This window comes from Nymphaea colorata, chromosome 2 (assembly GCF_008831285.2).
Source record: "Nymphaea colorata isolate Beijing-Zhang1983 chromosome 2, ASM883128v2, whole genome shotgun sequence".
Lineage (NCBI taxonomy): Eukaryota > Viridiplantae > Streptophyta > Magnoliopsida > Nymphaeales > Nymphaeaceae > Nymphaea > Nymphaea colorata.
This window is the reverse complement of record NC_045139.1, coordinates 30,457,335-30,475,791: the sequence shown is the minus strand read 5'-3', so window position 1 is coordinate 30,475,791 and position 18,457 is coordinate 30,457,335. Positions and strand designations below refer to the sequence as shown.

General features: G+C 39.7%; 1 protein-coding gene across 1 annotated transcript; it reads right to left on the bottom strand.

Moving 5' to 3' along the window:
* Positions 1-1,396: 1,396 nt before the first annotated feature.
* LOC116246898 (myb-related protein Zm38-like) lies at positions 1,397-3,149 on the bottom strand. The gene is made up of 2 exons (XM_031618803.2): positions 2,843-3,149; positions 1,397-2,520 (listed from the first exon to the last, which is right to left on the bottom strand). Exons 1-2 carry the CDS (start codon positions 2,973-2,975, stop codon positions 1,739-1,741), a joined length of 915 nt encoding a protein of 304 aa, XP_031474663.1. The 5' UTR covers positions 2,976-3,149; the 3' UTR covers positions 1,397-1,738.
* Between the last annotated feature and the right edge of the window lie 15,308 nt (positions 3,150-18,457).

Genomic DNA, 18,457 nt, shown 5'->3' with positions numbered 1-18,457 from the left:
AGATATACATAAAAAGGAGAAAAAGATAGAGAGAGATGATTCGATAATGCCACATGTCATCATATGGTCAAAAAGTAAAAAGCACATAGCTGCCAAAAGCACCAAACTAGTGTGACCTTCCGTTGCTAATGCTCAAGTGATGACATTTTTTTAGTAATATATTTTTAATACGTAGCTATCGGGCGACGTCAGGCATACGGTAGCAAAGAACAGTTCTATGCTGCCTAGTGTTGGATGTTCCAAAATGACTTATCATTAAAAAATTGTCACTAAAAAACAGCAGCCATATGAGCATTACTAATGTTTTCTTTTATGTTGTCGTATGTATGCTGGATGTTATTGGATGATTAAAAGTTAGAAACTTATCACTAAAAAACAATCTTCGCATGAGCAGTATGGATAGTTCATCATGCAGCAATAGTTCATGGTATTTTTTAGCAATGATCTATGGTGCTTGTAGCAGTAGAATTTTAATTTTTAGCCATCAACAGTATTTCACATATAACAGCGTAGAATATTCTCTCTCTCTCTCTCTCTCTCTCTCTATATATATATATATATATATATATATATATATATATATATATATAAAATGAAGCTAGAAGAATCCAACCTCTCGTGGAATGCACCATGATAAATGCATGAGGCACATGTGCAACTGGCAGCCACTCGATAGAAATCATCGGGCGGCTGTTTAATGAAGGAAATCCCTACATCGGGTACCACAATGAGACGCATCTGGTTGTAGAGAAATCCGGATGGCCGGCTGGAGGAATTCACGTCTATATTGTTATGTTAGTGGTAACATCTGTGTCAATATATTCCCTGTCGACATTTTTTTCCTTTTGTTATAAAAAAATAAGGGTATGAAGCATGTTGAAAAGGCTGTTTTAGGAGCGATTTCTTTTGCAAATATATAATTGTTCTGTGGACGTCTATCTATATTTGTCTTCATCTCCGCTTCACGTTTTTGAATTTAATTATACACCAGAGAGGGAATAATGAAGCCACTTCTCGAGACAAACAGTTGATCACTTGAATATCTCGGTATATCTCCGGTTCTTTTCCTCTGTTGATTGAGGCTAAACAGTTCGAGAATCTATCGCTCCGCCAATAAAAAAACACATCTACTCCAACTCCAACATCTAGCATGCCGGAGCTATGTGTGAGCTTGTACGGATAGCCGGCGATATCGTCAAAATAATCCAGGGGTGCAAAACACATTTCGAATTAGTGTCCTGTAATAAAAAAAAATTCTAGCTCAGGCGACTGTTGGCTAGGACCTTGTATCACTACATTATCTCTTGTTTGCTTCTTTTAAATTGTACAATTATGGACTATATGATCGAGTATTGTATTAATATATACATGTATTTATATATATATGTGTGTGGGACAAAGAAGGGAGGGATGCACATTAGTATCTTTTCATTGGAGAAAGAAGAGTTGACATAGTCGGGGATTGAAGTAACGACAGCCTGGCCGGCGGACTGGTTTATGGCCTTTATTGGATGCGGCCTTTTTTTAATTGCTACGGGCGCCTCCTGCTACTGGTGCTCTGGCGCTCCAAGTAACTCGCGCATAAAAGCAGCGTCTGCAACAGGTGTTGAGGTCCAAGAATGCCGGTGGCCGGTTTTTAGTCCGTTGCTAAGGAAGACGAAGCGCATGGAGTCCCATCAACTGCCGTACTTCTACGTAAACACCGGAAATTGAAAGGAAAAGGAACGATGGCACCAATTTACATAAAACTCAGCACATCATTTGAATCCAAGAGGGATTGAATGAAAGAATCTAGGAGAAGAGTTTCATCTTCGAAGGAGGTGGCGGCATTTGGTTGCACGTGTTGCTGCTGCCGCCCTTCTTCACCTACCACCGCCGCAGCGCTCCCCTCCTCCCCAAGCTCGCCAAAGATGTCGGCCATGGCTTCATCCACGCGAGGGCCATGGCCGCCGCAGTACTCCCACGGAAGTAATTCATGCCGTACCCCATTAGTTAGCTCCTCTGCGTCCTCACAGCCACCACCACCCTCCATGAGAGGAGGAGGAGGAGGGAAGGAGCAGCAGCCGTCACCTCTGCGTTGAAGATCACCACTGCTCAATTTTGCTTTTACAAGCTTCCAGGGTGGTAGGACGCTTGATCTGACTCTAGTGGCGCGAGGAGCATAGACCTTCACAAAGTTGGTGACATTGGCTGTGCTCTTCCCCTTAGAGTTTCCGAGTTTCTGCCGTGGGGGAGGAGGAGGCCGAGGAGCAAGGGTGAGGTTGCTGCGGGGTTTGTGGGTGTCGGGATCTATCCCTTCATTTCTGAGTTTCTTGCTGAGATGGGTGTTCCAGTAGTTCTTAATTTCATTGTCTGTGCGACCTGGCAGCCTGCCGGCAATGAGAGACCACCTGTTGCCGAGAAGGGCGTGCAGCTTAAGGATGAGCTCCTCTTCATCGGGACCAATGTTTCCCCTCTTTATGTCTGGCCTCAGGTAGTTCATCCATCTCAGCCTGCAACTCTTCCCACATCTCAACAGCCCTGCAAAGAAAGAGAGGTTAATTGCACTAGTTCAGTTCAGGAAAAGAAAAAGAGAACAACCCCATGATTTGACAACATACACGAATTGTACATAACTTGAACAGAAGTGCACAGACACGATCGGAGACGCACGTAACAATAAAAGAGGAAAGGAGAAAAACCTTTATCTTATGATGGCATGCCCACACGAAGGGCACAGGCAGACGCAGACAAAGGCATGATCTTCAGAGTGCGTGCACTCACACACGCACATACTTCGGCGATCGGCCAAAGTACGAATGCAAAGCGCACACAGAAAGAGGGAAAGAAAAGAAACAAAAACCTGCTTTCAGGGGGAGATGTCTCCAATTGCCTTCTCCATGAACCTTTATGTATCTGGTCAGCAGTGCATCTTCTCTAGCAGTCCATGGTCCTCTGTGAAGCCCAACTTTCGAGCAACACGGAGCCCTCCCCATCTCTCTCTCTCTCTCTCTCCCCCTTCCTCTCTATCGCAGCCACTCCCACACTGCAAGAAGAGCAGAAGCAAGTGGCAGTGAGAGACTAAACCGGCAGTGTGACTGCTACCTTCTACATCCCCTTTTATTCTTTTACTTGCCCTCGTGCCTTCTTCGAATTCCAGAGCTCTCAACCTCTCTCCTACCCAACTACTTTGAGTAATATTTTTCTTTCACGTCTGGTCATGGTTGCCTTTTTTTCTCTCTCTCTCTCTCTCGTGAGTTTACTTAGCGTAATTTTTACTGTAGCTGTACTTACGTGCAGTTTAAATTACAGCTATTTCTTTCTATGCGCCTCACAAATGTATAGATCCATATCTATGCATCCATAATGAAGTATGACATAACAAATTAATGGAATGAAACATACATGTACATCTAATTAAAATATCAGATTCTGTCCATTGCCCAGCGTCATTAAACGAAAAGTCATTGTGTTTACATGAAAATGCAATAAAGGAATAAACTAATCAAATGTTATTGAATACCCAAAAAAAAATTTATCAATGAGAAATAAACTAGAGTTTGAAAAACCAGGCTCAAGTCCTCTACAAACTGACGTAATGTGAAGCCAGGCGTCAGGCCTAGTCAACATTCATCGGCATGTTCGACCACTCGTATCACTCTGGAGGTACTTTTAAATGAAATTTAAGTTCCAGCTACAGTGGGCATCGCCGGAAGCCACCAAGATGGCCGGCAAATCGGGGCACTATCGAGACGACCCGACGCGCCCTCCCCTGAAAACGGAGACACGGCCAGCAGCTCCGCCCTGCTAGAAGCCGTCTGTTACGCCGGAAAATAGCGAAGGAGGGACGCCAGTAGTGAGGGGATTGCGGGTCCCAGCGGCATCCCTTTCATTTTCTTTCTTGTCTCATCGTACGCAAAAACAAAGAAGAGCATTGGCGCCGGACGGTGCCCCGGTACTTTCCGGGCCCGACTGCCGCCCTTGCCTTTGAAAATGGCGGCAGTCAGCAACCTGACGGACAAACAAAGAACAGACTGGCGCCGGACGGTACCCTTTTCTTGTGATTTTCCTGGCCCGACTGCGTCCTCACCTTTGACAATGGCAGCAGTGAGCAACCTGATGGGCTAGAGCCAACATCGACCGGTCGGCTTACAACCGAGTACATCGGTGCGCGTAGACGTGGACTTTGTTACCAACATGACATTTAGTTTTTTTTACATAAGAAATAAGTATGAAATAATATTTATAAAATATGTAAAATAATAAATATGTATGAACAAATAAAGATAAATATGAGGTAATATTTATAAAACAATAAAATATTTATGAGACATGAAAGAGATAATGTTCGTAAGATAACAAAAGATTTATAAAATAATTCTAATAAATATGAGATAATTAAATATTTATGAGATAAAAAGATAACATTATGAAAGGACAAAAAAACAAAAATATTTTTTTATTGCTTAAAAAAATATTTTTTTTATTTCTCAAAAAAAGATATATTATGCATATATCCTTATGCATCAAATTTTAATTTTATCGAATCCTCAAGTCTTCATTTGTGGTTTTCTTTATGACTTTATAAAACATTTCTTCTTGTATTAATGATGACATTTTTTGTTATTACTAAAATAACATATAAAATTTCAGATGGTGTATATAACCAGATTTGGCTTGTACCCACCAAAGAGGGTTGAAAGTACCTTTTTATTTTTTTATAAAATAATAGATATCTTTAACAGTAACGTGCACATAACCCCTTTCAACAACCGGTTGAGTTGCGTGCATCATCTGCATGACAAAGAAAAACAAGAAAAAACTAGGAAGAGTTGGGATGTTTTAGAAATGTTTTTAAAAACAATGTATTTTTTAGACTTTCAACGTTTTTTATTACCATTTTTATCATTCTAAAGAAATTTTTTTCTTTTTTAAAATAAAGAGTATTCTAGTCATTATCAGCTTTGACCGGATGGTAGAACAAGCACCGGCCTAGCTTCCAGTGTGGAAGCAAGAAAGTAGACATTATGGGTCTCAATGCCGATTGCGGAAACGATGCGTTACTTTTATTAAAATATTCTTGCAGCAATGAGAGTAAGTGGGCCCAACTATGACCATGGCATTGGTCCACTATTTATGTTCTCTTCTTTTATTCCTTTTTAAAAAGTTGTATGTCCATTCATACGAATAATTGGATTAAAAATGTGAATTGCATAATGCTCTAATTGATGATAAAGTCTACCTTACCCACACAGGTTTGGAATCAAGTTTGAACCCTAGAGGCAAGGGAAAAAGGGGAAGCCTTTGTTCTTTGGTAGTGTCAATTGAAAGATCTAGATCATACATCTCATTTTTAGCTCATCAAAACCATTAACTAAAGTCCGGTTGGCACAACAGATTAGGGCAAGAGCGAGTAGGCAGTCAGTCTCTGTTTCAAATTCTGATAATATACATAGAAGTGGTTCATTTAACCACAGTTTAAAGCACGAAAGTTAAAAGATCTTCATTTCACTAAAGTGTTGGAAAAGATGTCATTTATTTTCTTGTTATTTTTTCTTTTTTATTTGGCAATCTCTTGGATTGTTGTCTTGTTCTATGTGCATCGCTTAATTTCTCTATTATATATGATAAATGTTACAGCCGTCCAGATCCCAAGAATGTATTGGAGATCCAGAGTAAAAGAAAAACTATATGTCAAAATAAAACTGGTGCGATCCATCAGCCTCCCAACCGATAGGAGGATTGTGGAATAAAAGAGAGAAAGTGATCAGGTATAATTAATGTGAGCAAATGACTATTAGTTCGAGTTCCATGATTAATTCGACTGCTCATTAATTTACATAACTTATGGAGTCCTCTGTAAGTCTTCTTACTGACTATGCGGCCGAAGGGACTGGTTGTTCTTGACCGGCCGTTCAGCCCATGTGGTGGAAACGATGGGGTCCGGCCAATGTTAGGCGTGATCTGATCCGTTAATTGGGGAAGCTGGTAAATAAGCATTAATGTCTTTGGAGCATAGCGATATGAAATGACATATATGCCCTTGATCTGTTGAAGGTAAACCTCTCTTGCAAGGACAAAGGATGGGAATAAAAAAAAATTCTCAAGAAATGTTGATTTCCTTCTTAGGGATGCATGGGGCCAAGCGTGACCCACCGCCCTCATTAGAAAAGCTCCATATGATATTGCAATTAGAATTTGGTACTGCATCCGCTGTAGATTCAGGCTCCGCTGGTGGTTCCAGTGCTCCCTCCGCCACTGGCTCCGCCACTGTTGGTGCATATGCGCGCATGTACTAGGGTGACGTGATCTTTGGCTTGTAATAATTATGGTAATCAGATGAAACGTCCATCGTCTCATGCAACCCTCCTTTCTCTGCAACTCTGATGGTCGAAAAGCCCCTCTGGTCTGCACTGCCTCTCTCTCTTAATAACGGGGCCGAACGGAAGACGTACTGCCATGGCTGCCGGACTGCCTTTTCATGACTGCACTGCATCCACATGCACAACGCCGGTGCGATCAGATAAAGTTCATGCAGCCACTTTTCCCATCAAGTTGGTTAAATAATTTGAAGTTTCTAGCACAAGCACTCTGGGAGAAAAGATAATTTTATTAGCGGTAATTTTTGTTATGCGATAATCTTCTTCGTTGTTTCTCTTTATATCTCTTTCTTTATTGTACAGAACAAACTTTACATAACCAATTACCAAAGCACCATTTCCTCCATTGGATTTCTCTTTCTCTCTCTCTCTCTCTCTCTCTCTTTGTTCTTGTATTTAGAGGATTTCTTGTCTCCAAAGTTTGCTATATATTTTCATTTTATGGGCTCCTTCTCTCTTTCTCTCTCTAAGATCCATCAACCTCCCCATTAGTAGGCAAGATCGTTGCATGCACACCCTGTGAAGAAAAGGAGGTTGGGGTATTTTAGAATGTTTTATAATGATATGTACATTTTTAACTTGTGACAATTTTATAATTTCATTTTTTTCCTTCTAATCATCTCTCTTTTTTACTTCACCAAGGGTATTTTGGTCATTATACACATATACATGTAGCCAGTTTCTTGTGCAAAAGAGAGAGAGAGAGTATTTGAGAAAAAAGAGGAAAAAAGCACATTCCTCTTTAACATATAAGGCTGTGTGTGTGAGTGCGTGCGTGTGTGTGTGTGCACATGCCCATGGTTTGCTTAGCAGAACACCCCGTCCTCCATAATGACATGCTTTTTCTCAACGAAAGTTCGACGATGGGCATAGTTAGGCATCCAAATAGATGCAGGAAACGAAGAGAATCTGTGAGGGACCCTTCAATAATTTGTACAAATTTGTACAAAGATGTATGCTAATTTGCTGAAAATGAAGCTCTGGATGAAGTTCATGGTGCATTCGGTTTTCTAAATATATATATGAAACAGATTAAGCGGACAAGCTGAAGAATGTAAACAACTTGGCCCACAAGATTGGTGTCACGCATGGGCGACATGGTCGCCTGATCAGAGGGATTGCATGCGATAGAGAAAGTAAACAACTCTGCCAACAAGAAGCACATTTTGTTTCCGGGGTGGAGCCCGAGATTTTTGGTGAATGGGCACTCATTACAAAAGAATCTTACACATAATAATAAGACGATTAATCGGCATTAAGTAAATAATTAAGGGGCACTAGTATATGAACAGACAAATTGTCGGAAACAACCAATATAAAAACAAATGAAATTTGTGGGACCGTGTGGGCAACTGCTCCGCGTCCGACTCCAAGGTGCATCTAGTGTTCTACATTGACAAGTCATTCCATGCACAAGAAGATGATCTCAAAGGAAAGTGCATCAACATGACCCCGATTTTATAGGGAAACCATTTGATGAAGAGGGGAGCCAATTAGATGAAAAGGAACAACTTTTCACAAAAGGCGAACTACATAAAGAAGCCCATGAAGTAACAAGTGGAGTGAGTGGGTAAAGGAGAGTTTCTTTTACATCAAGCAGCTAAATCCAGCACATGCTACCACGACGTAGTTGTCAACAAGGCTGTCACTTGATTTGAAGCACTGACGGAGCTAAAAGTTTTAGGCTCCGGGTACTATTTTAAAAGTTTTCATGTCTTAAGGGGCACCAATATATAAAAATGAACAAATAGATGAGACCGCCTCTATAGAAATAAATGAAATTTGGCGCGCTGGTGTCGGCAACTGCCCCCACCAATCCTCATGTAGCTCCGCTACGAATTTGAAGGAGCGGCCAACTCCCACTACCCCTACTTTTGTTGTTCATGTCTTCGTCAAGTGCCCTAGACATGGGCCATACTGCTGTGGGAGCCAGATCATGCCATAAAAATTGTCGTTATTACACGTACCGTCTTGTTTAGTGTACAACAAATCGTCCTATTTTGTCTTAGTATAAGTTTGCACGCAAATTATTATCTACAGGGACTTGGACAAAGAAAGCTAATTGAACTTGAAATGCCCATTAAATTTGCTCAAATTGTAGGCTTTTCTGGCATAAATTAACAACTGGGAGTCTAAATTCCCCTTTTTTATACAAACTATTCCCCCAAAGCATCAAAGTTCATAGTTACATTTGAATAACTCACAAGTCTATATAAGTTATGCCGAACAATTTGGTGCAGTGGTGTCTTGGATTATACAGTAATATGTCACATCCCCTCTTAAGATTTTACTATATCTTGGGAGCACAATGAATCTTCTCAACACGACTCAAGCTTGATTCATTCGATAGGCTAGTCGACTTGGAGTGAACAATTAAACTTGTCTTCTTTAGCAAGTGGTGCTTGAGTAAGCTAATTTATCTAAATGCGTTGTTGTAGATACTTACTTCGTTGATATACTGGCTGTTTCAAATGTCTTTTCAAAAGGTCTCAACTTTATATATATATATACAATGGTGACTCACATTTAATGGACGCCATGAGATCCCCATCCCCATCATGTTCCTAGTGAACCCGCTGATTCTTTCCCTTCCTTTTGTCATGTTCCTAGTGGACCCGCTGAGTCTTTCCCTTCCTTTTGTGAGGACAGGGAAATGCCAATGGCTGGGGTGGGGTCTAGAGTAACCATTCGAGAATATATATATATATAACATATGCATGTTGAAAAGCAACCCTGCTGATTAATTCCCACTTGCATTACATCTCGTATGGAAATGGACTCAAGGGTGCACCGGCTTCCAGTCTTTGCCGCTTCATCCTGCGATGTCCTAATAAGTTCCTACTAATATAATTTCTTTTATGGTAAGTGACAATAAAGAATTTTAGGGGCTTTTATAGAATAGTTTCTGCCATTTAAAACACAAATTTCGAAAGGTGTACATAATAGGTTTTCACCAAAGCAAAAGTGTTATTCTTGCAATGGGTGATTCTTTTGGGGCTGGTGATTTTCTAGGGAATCCACACCATGACCGCTGCACGAGCTGTTGAGGAATGTTGTGTCCTTTAACAATCCAAGCATCTCAGTTCATTAGTTCGTGGATTGGAAATCCAACCATCGCAATTCATTGACTCGTGAATTGTGATTCGAAGGCTATGGATCGATGAGAGAGAGAGAGTGGTGACTCTAGGTTTTCAAAAACTAAAAGTCGAAGCAAAAAACAAAAGAAAAAAAATGATATAAAAATTTTTATCATGTACTAGTAGTTCACACGTTTTCTCAATTATATAGCCAACGAAGGAGGAGAAATGTATTTTGTTTTATGTGCACGTCTACTTCTGTTCTTTCTTTTTTTTTTCCTTCTTCTGTATGCCGTTTGCCTCGTGTTGCATTAATGAAGTCATCACCAGTGCAACCCTTCACGTAATTGTTCATCTTTTGAGAAGGGGAGATCGATCCAAACAAATGAAAAGTCTTGTCGATGCGACCACGTGGTTGTTTTTGATAAGGGGCTGAGACCTTGTCCTGGACGTCTGCTTTGTACGATCGCACAGTTCGTGGACTGTACAGGCGTTTGGGAGGATGTCTTGCCCAAGAGAACGTTAAGTTGGACAGGTCGGCGAACAAACCCCGAGGCACCTACACCCCGGTTGACGATTGGTTGGAACCTGAAGGTCCTGGAACAAACGAGGTGCTCGGCCTTTGTCCTTTACCTCGATTCCAAAATATCCTCTCCCTGGTTCCATTTTTGCCTTTTTTATGGCTAATAGATATTCTATTATATGTTAGGAACAAGATGGCAAGGTAGGGATCATCACGTATTCTTGTATATGTTAGAATCCGGAAATGAATCATTCAAGGGTTCGCCCACGAGATGGGTTTGTGGGAGAGCTTAAATTCTGGTTCTGGGTTCATGACAACTTTAAACGCGTTTAGTATAGATCTGATTCAGGTCGGATATATCTGACCCAATTAATCTGAAAAAAAAACAGATTTAGAAATAATTTAATATTCAATTAAGAAATTAAATCGTATTCGGATTTAAGAAATGACATCTGATCGGATTTGGATTCAGAATCAGATTTACATAAATATTCGATTGGAACGGTTTTTATTCATGTTTGAATCCGAATATGTGGATATATGAAAAAAGCTAATATGATTAATGGTATATCTAATTCAAACATGATACTTTGACGTCCCCGACGGCTAACAAATATGTGGATATATGAAAGAGGGAATAGGGGAGACAAAGGGAGAGTGGGTATGTGAGACAAGGAAAGAAAATGAGAGAGAACATAGAAAGAGATAGAGAGGAGGAGTTGGTGCTACCAAAGAGGTAATACAATGGGGGGATTTTAGAAATTGGTTGCATTGACAGCACTTTCTTAAAAACATGATAGATGGATTTTGAATTTGCTTAAAAATCGAAACCCTCTTTTGGTCTCAGAATGACTTTATATACATGTGTATATATGCACATATGATGGTTTTCTTCCGGGGGCTTGCTATACTAAGTTTGTCATCAATATAATCAGCAAAATGAGATACAGAGTCACTAAGGACCTAATCCCAACTGGAAAAACTACGGTTTTTTAACGTATGTTCCTTCTCATGCATAAGCATGCTTATGGAGGGACATAGGCAGTCTTCATTGAGGTTCAAATTGGGTCTAATTCTACTAAAAGGGGTGGAATGGAATAGTAAATTAAGTTGATTGTGGTGTTTTAGTAATAATGCTTTCTTTTAAGAAGTTGGAGTGAAACAAAAACTTGGTATTTGCTTTACCTAGGTGTGTAGCATATTTTGAGGCATGCATTTCTTCTAACATTTAGTATCTTTTGGGCATCTTGAACTTTTTGCTGCAATTTTAGTTAGACATGAAGCTTTGAATATGACAAAGGTTATCTTAGTTTCAAACCCTATTCATAGGTCTCACGGGAGAAAACATAGCTAGTCCGGTTAGGGGCCTGTGAGAAGACGGGTTTGTAGTTCGAGTTCTATGGGCACAATGCTCTAAGGTAGTGCAGTGCAGTGCGTCTACTCCTTTTATGCAGTCTCTCTGCAGGTAATTGCCTCATTGTACGTTGGTTTGGTTTTGGTTAGACATATCATATCTTTTATGTATCAAAGCTCGACAGGTGTAGCTGCAGACGTGCTTCTTGCTTCATGGGGCGGAGCTAGAATTTTTTCTAGGGTTGGGCCAAGAGGAGCGACGAGGAGCGATCGGTCAGGCCAAACTAAAAAAAATTGATTTTTTCAATGTAAAAATTTTTTTTTCTTGGGCTCACCCAGGCCATGGCCCGGGCAGAGCTGCCCCCCTCCCTCCGCCCCTGCTTGCTCCTATCATTTTTGGTTTATACATACTTTTTAAGACGGAGTTCTAACTTCTACCACCCAGCAGGCTTGTTTTCGGCAGTACACCACCGACGCCTCATTTACCGACTTTTATTTGATTTAGAGAGTACAAGTTAGCATGTCAGAGAGATGGATCGATTGATTGCTCTCTCGACAAAACCGGATGGGTCAGTTTCTTGGTAGACCAGTCATTTCGAGTAACTTTCACATAAATTAATGTGCATGTGGCTCACACACCTGCCATTTTTGTTTTTCATATAGAGAAAGAGAGATCCCATTACCTGCAGTTCGTTAAAGTATTTGAAATGGCGTTTTCTTATCCTCTGGAAAAGGAAAGAGTTAGGGCACTTTTTAAACTTCTTTTTATAAAAAAATATACATTTTAATCATTTTATATTTCCTCTTTTTTAAAAAAAAATATTTCTTTTTTTCACTTTGAACAAGGATATTTTGGTCATTTTTTACATTCCTAAATTTTTTGTACACAAGATTGTGGACATGTTCAGTTTCGTGCTGTCACATCCTCTCTTCGACCACTAGTGGTGGCCATTGCTGCAGAAGGGCTTGTTTGAAAATTATAACAAGTTGTTACCTAACTAAGAATCTTCTTCAATTTTTAAAGTAAGTTTATACAACACTATACTATTATGATTCCTAAATCTGTTTTAATCTTTAATAACAATTTGGAAAGAAAAAGAAAAAGAAAATGATTATTTGGAAGCCATACCTTTTACACACACGATTGAATGCAATGCAAGAAAGGTAAAAAAAACAAGCTTGTTTGGATGCATTATTATTATTTTTTGCGGTTGAATGCTCTACCTTTTACACACTATCCAACGCATTGCATGTGTTTGGATGCTCTACTTTTTACACACGCAATTCAATGCAATGCAATGTATAAAAAGTCAGAGCTGATCCAGGATTACATACGTATATATTTATATATAACGTTCCTCTAGGCTGAGTTCACAAAATAAGAGGCAGGGAATTGAGGCCTTTTGTTTGGTATGCTACTGTTTCTCAGCTCTCTCTCCAAGGAAAATGGCGCCATAAAAGGAGGTGTGAAGCACGTGTTGTGCTCCAAGATTCAAGCCACCGCCGGCTTTTCTTGGATTCCATCAACTGACCGCAGGAAAAAAACGAAAGTTGCCACCATTAAATCAAACCGAAGACGTCATTCGAATCCAAGAGTGGTGAAGGATCTTAAAAAAGGAGTTTCATCTTGGAAGCAGGTGATTGCGTTCCGTTGCATACAGCTACAGCTACCATCAGGGGTGGACTCAGAAACTTTGCACCGTAATGGCCGAATCATACTTTTAAAATTTAACTTAGAACTGAAAGAAGGAGGAGGAAGGAAAGAGCGTAGTCCTTCACGTTCACCTTGTTTGATCGCTGTGCTTTTCCTCTTAAGTTCGATCTGAGAGACACGGCTACCAAATGCACTCTTAATGGTGCTGAAGTTTTGCCGTGGACGAGGAGGTCGGGGTGGAAGGATGAGGTGGCCTCGCCTTCTCCATATATATGGTTACCAGTGCGTCTTCTCTACCAGTCCATGGTCCTCTGTGAACTCCACCTTTCGAGCAACATGGAGCCCTCCCCATCTCCCTCCCTGTCTCTCGCAGTCACTCCCAGACTACCAGAGGAGGAAAGACCACGATTGATCTCTTCTGCAGACGCCCTTTTTTTTTTTTTTTCTCTGCTGCTCTACCCCACGCCTCTGCAATTTGCAAATTTTTTAGTGTAAAATATTTTGTTTTCACATTTGCACCCGATCGTATTTCCTTTTCTTTTTATGCATATATAAAAAAAAGAAAAAAAAAACCTTCCTTACCAACCTTACGCCCACAATTTTCGGTGGAGGTAGCTGTTCATTTTAATGGAAATTACTGCATCATGCACAGACTAGAATACGATATTTTCCTGAGACAAGACTTGTATCAGATCAACATGATGTTATTTTCCTTGGCATCACGAAATCCTACAAGCAGCAAGGAATCTGCACCTAATTATACATTGCAATAAAATAATACTCGGAACTATTACGAATTGAGGAATTTAAGGAATACTAACAACAATACATATGAGCATTCTTGAGATACCAATGATCTTATTTAATTACTAATTTCACTTAACGTAAAGGCATAGTTACTTTTTTAGATAAGTCTTATCATTTTAACTTGCAAACTCCCTGATATTGTCCATTGGCAGCTAGTGACATCAGGTGGAGCCAGAAATTTTTTATGAGAGTGATTGAATTGTTATTTCAAAATTTTGATAGGGGCAAAAATATTATTTTTTAAAATAAAATACATGTAATTTCTTTAAAATTTATATGTAAATTTTTATTTTTATTTTTTTGATGGGGTGTACCAGCCCCCTTCGGCTCCGCTCATGTCAGTCGCAAAAGATACACCACCAAGTATTGTATCTTTGTCGGAGGCAATATTGCCGTTTGGATTAAGTGCAAAATACAAAAGAGTTGTGGCCCGGTCCAGCTTATTGGAGGTACAATATCTTTGTGTGGCATCAAGAACTAGTTAGCTTACATGAAAAAAAGTCTAATCACATAATTGGCTTACATGAAAAAAAGTCTAATCACATAATTGGTTTATAAGTTATATATCAAAGCCTATTGATGGCAGAGGCAGAGGCAGGTGTGCGTTACTGCGGGCACAGATGCCCTAACAGACCCTCAAAAAATCCTTATGTTTTTGTCAGAAACCTTATTTCATCTATACAAAAGTTATGACCTGACCTGGTTGAGTCGATGAGCCTAACTCGCTAACCCAGCAATTCGGTCATCTGCCGATCATAATCCGAGTCACAAGTTTACCAATTATAGACTAAACTATATCCTCAAATAAAAATATATGCGAATCAATGAAGCTCTATTGGTTGAAGTACTGTGTCTCTTGCTTACTGGTGGTTGGCTGCTCACAGTACACCAATCTTTTCGCTTGGGGCAATGACGCACGTTAAAGAGCTCTGAACCATTCAGCTTTACCGCCATCTTCTGTTCCGGCTCTTTGCGTCGTGGCTGTTACTTGTTAGAGAGCAACAGAAGTTCTTCTGAAGAAGCCTGCGGTATAAATTATGGAATGGGAAGAAAAAGAGTTGGCTCAGACTTCTATGTATAGTACTTGCCTCAAAATGGTAGGTAATGGCCATTTCGGGCTGCAGCAGCGAGGGGAGAGTTAGTACCAGCAAGGAGCAGAATTAGCAGAGTTAGAAATTTTTCATTCATCGTTTCGAAATTTTAACAGATGCCAAATATAAGTTTGCAAATTGTTTCGTAGATTTCTTTGTTCTGAAAATATGAGAAAGGGCAATGGCCTCTGCTGCCTCTCTTGGTTCTGCCTGGTATATTAGTAAGAAAATATTTTGGAACTTTTCATATAAAGGTGATACTTTGGGGGAGCAGACCATGGCTTAGAAAACGACAACATGCGCATCAAGTGTGAAAAGGAAACCTATTGCTTGTGAGGGCAAAAATCAGAAAAAAAAAACATTTCTCTTAAAATGATGGAATTTATTATTTCATTTCTTTTAAAAAGAGCCAAAAAATGCCTTGCGTCTCGACAAGAACATGGGCCGTAATGTTAGACGCTTCATTTTGACAATAATTTACATTTATGACTTCATATTGGAAATTATTTACGGTTAGAGTGGCACCTTAAATACTGAAAATTTTGTTACTAATTTCTGCTTAAGTTTCAGAGCAAACTTGTAAAAAGTAAGGATTGAAAAAGATAATCCTAAGTCAAACATTGCGATAGATTGTCAACTAGATTTAGTCAAAGCAAAAACAATTCAGACCTCACACACCTCTTAATCAAGTCAACCAGCAGATATATTTGCCAAAGTGCTTCTGCTATCACAAAAACAAACTGAGCATACGAGATCAAGCTCAGGATAGTGGAGTACCAGCAGAAGATCAGTTTGATCAGTTATTTTGTGAATCTTAATCATGTCCATTGATATGCATCTCAACACCGGCCATTTCTAACAATTTGTAATAAGAATTGTATATATTGGAACACAATTGGCAAGCCTCTTCATGCAAGTTTCTTCTCTGCTCCATTTTTGGCCGTGTTTGTCTGTGCAAGTTCCACCTGACCCCGCTCTGTACTGCATTCTACCCTGTTCTCGTCTGTGTTCTTGATTTCAATTTTGCCTTATCGGAATCTTCACCAGGCAAAGGGGATGGAGCGGAAGAAGTAGAATGGAAAGAGGCATGAACAAGAGAAGAGAAGCAACGACACAGGTGGAGAGGAGAAAAGGAAAGGGTTGGTGTTAATGTTGTAAAAGTTAGAACGAGAGAGACAAAGAGGGAGAGAGAGCACGCAAGAAATTACGGGGTTCGGTCAAACTTGACCTACGTCCACGAAACATTTCCTCCTCCTACAATTCTGAAAAAGTGGAATACTCTCTTACAACAACTAAATCTTGAGAGAGGAAAGAATAGTAAATAGAAATTTCAGGCTGGTTTGTCAAGATTCAAAAATCTTGGATCTTGATTACAAATTTGTTGCTTTCCTCTTTTCAGCGTCAATTGCATTTCTTTTATATTTGGCTTGAAATTCAAGATTTGATTTACCTTGCAAGATTGGTAAGGATGTTGGATCGGCAACCTTATCTCTAACATGCCCCTTCGATCCAACCTCCATTTCAAGGACGTTTAACATTTCCTTGAGATAATGAAATATTGGTCCTGGTAACATATTTTTTGATTGAACATATTTAATCTCAATCGTATTGTCTGCCACCTTCTCTCTGACGAAATGATAGTCAATTTCTATATGTTTTGTTCGTGCATGAAAAACTGGATTTGCTGCCAAATATGTTGCTCCAATGTTGTCGCACCACAAAATTGGTTTTTGTTCAGTCTGAATTCCCAGATCTTTCATCAAGTTATTTAATCATATGACTTCTGATAGAGCTCCTTCAATGGCCTTGTACTCTGCTTGTGTGCTAGATTTTGCCACTGTCTATTGTTTGGTGGATTTCCAAGATATGATATTGTGACCAATTTTTGTAACATAGCCACTAGTGGATCTTTGATCATCCGGGCACCCAGCCCAATCGGCGTAAGAGTAGGCAGATAAAGTAAAAGAATTAGATTTTGATATCTCAAGGCCATCTTGTATGGTGCCTTTGAGATATAGTAAAATTCTTTTAACATGAGTCCAGTAAGTTGAAGTCGGCTGATGCATGAACTGACAAGCTTTATTCACTGCATAAGTAATATCTGGGCTTGTTAAAGTGACATACTGAAGTGCTCCTATAATCTGACGATACTGAGTTTCATTTTCCAAGTTTTCCGCGTCGAATTTGGATAGAGGGACATTTGGAGCAGCAGGCATGACACAAGGTTTTGCATTCTCCATGTTTGCTCACCTCAAAATATCTCTGATATATTTTCTCTACGAGAGAACAATTTTGTCTTTTTGAAGGGACACTTCAATGGCCAGGAAGAAATGTAATTTTCCAAGATCTTTTATGGAGAACGCTTGTCCAAAGCTATGTATAATCCTTTGAATCTCCTGAGGATTATTGCCTGTAATAATTATATCATCTACATATATAAGTAGAAAGATAATTGTATCTTGTATTTTTAAAACAAAGAGTGAGGTGTCAACTAATGACTCCCTGAACCAATTTTGGAGAAGATATCCTTTGAGTCTTTCAAACCAGGTCCGGGGTGCTTGCTTTAAGCCATAAAGTGCTTTCTTGAGATGACACACTTGGTGAGGTTTTGCTGTATTCTCAAAAGCTGGTGGTTAAGTCATGAAAACTTCTTCTTTTAGAATCACATGAAGAAAGACATTGTTGACATCCAATTGGTGAATACTCCAACCCTTGGACACAACGATAGCCCGGATTGCTCATATAGTGATGGGTTTTATCACTGGACTATATGTGTCAGAATAATCAATTGCTTCCCTCTGGCTATAACCTTTGGCCATAAGTCTGGCCTTCTAGCGAGCGATAGTTCTATCTGAGCATCGTTTGATTTTGAAAACCTACTTATATCCGACTAGATTAACTCCCTTAGGTGGTGTGACAAGGTCCCACGTTTTGTTTTTGTAAAGTGCATCCATTTCACTTTGCATAGCCTCGATCCATCGTGGGTCTTTTAAAGTCTCCTCAAGATTTTTTGGTTCTCTTTCTTCCAGAGATGTAGCAGCCATATAAGTCTTGGGTCACCTAGTTCCATCTTGAGACCTTGTGATCATGGGATGAGTCCTGCTTGAAGTTTCAATGGTGAGAGAAGGAGGAGATTGATCAATAACATTTTCTTGAACCCCACGATTAGGACTTGCATCAACTAAATTGAACGAATGATTGTTTGGAGTTGGATCTTCTTCCCATGAATGAGGACTGGGTAATAATACATATTGAGATCCTGGTGAACCAGATATGGTTTGCTTGGAGTTGTTTTCTTTTTGTGTCTCAGTTGGAAGTACGTTAAGATGATTGGAAATCCATTTTCCAACGTCCCCTTCAGTGGTTGGAGAACCAGATCCTTGAAATAAGAAACTTGTCTCGTTGAAGACAAGTCTGCTAATAAAGACCATGTTAGTGATTGGATCTAAACATATATATCCTTTATGACATGTCCCATATCCAAGGAAGACACATGCTTTGGATTTTGGAGAGAGTTTGGACTCTCTATATGGCACAAGAAAATGATAGCATGTACATCCAAGAACTCGAAAATAATCATATTGAGTGGCAGC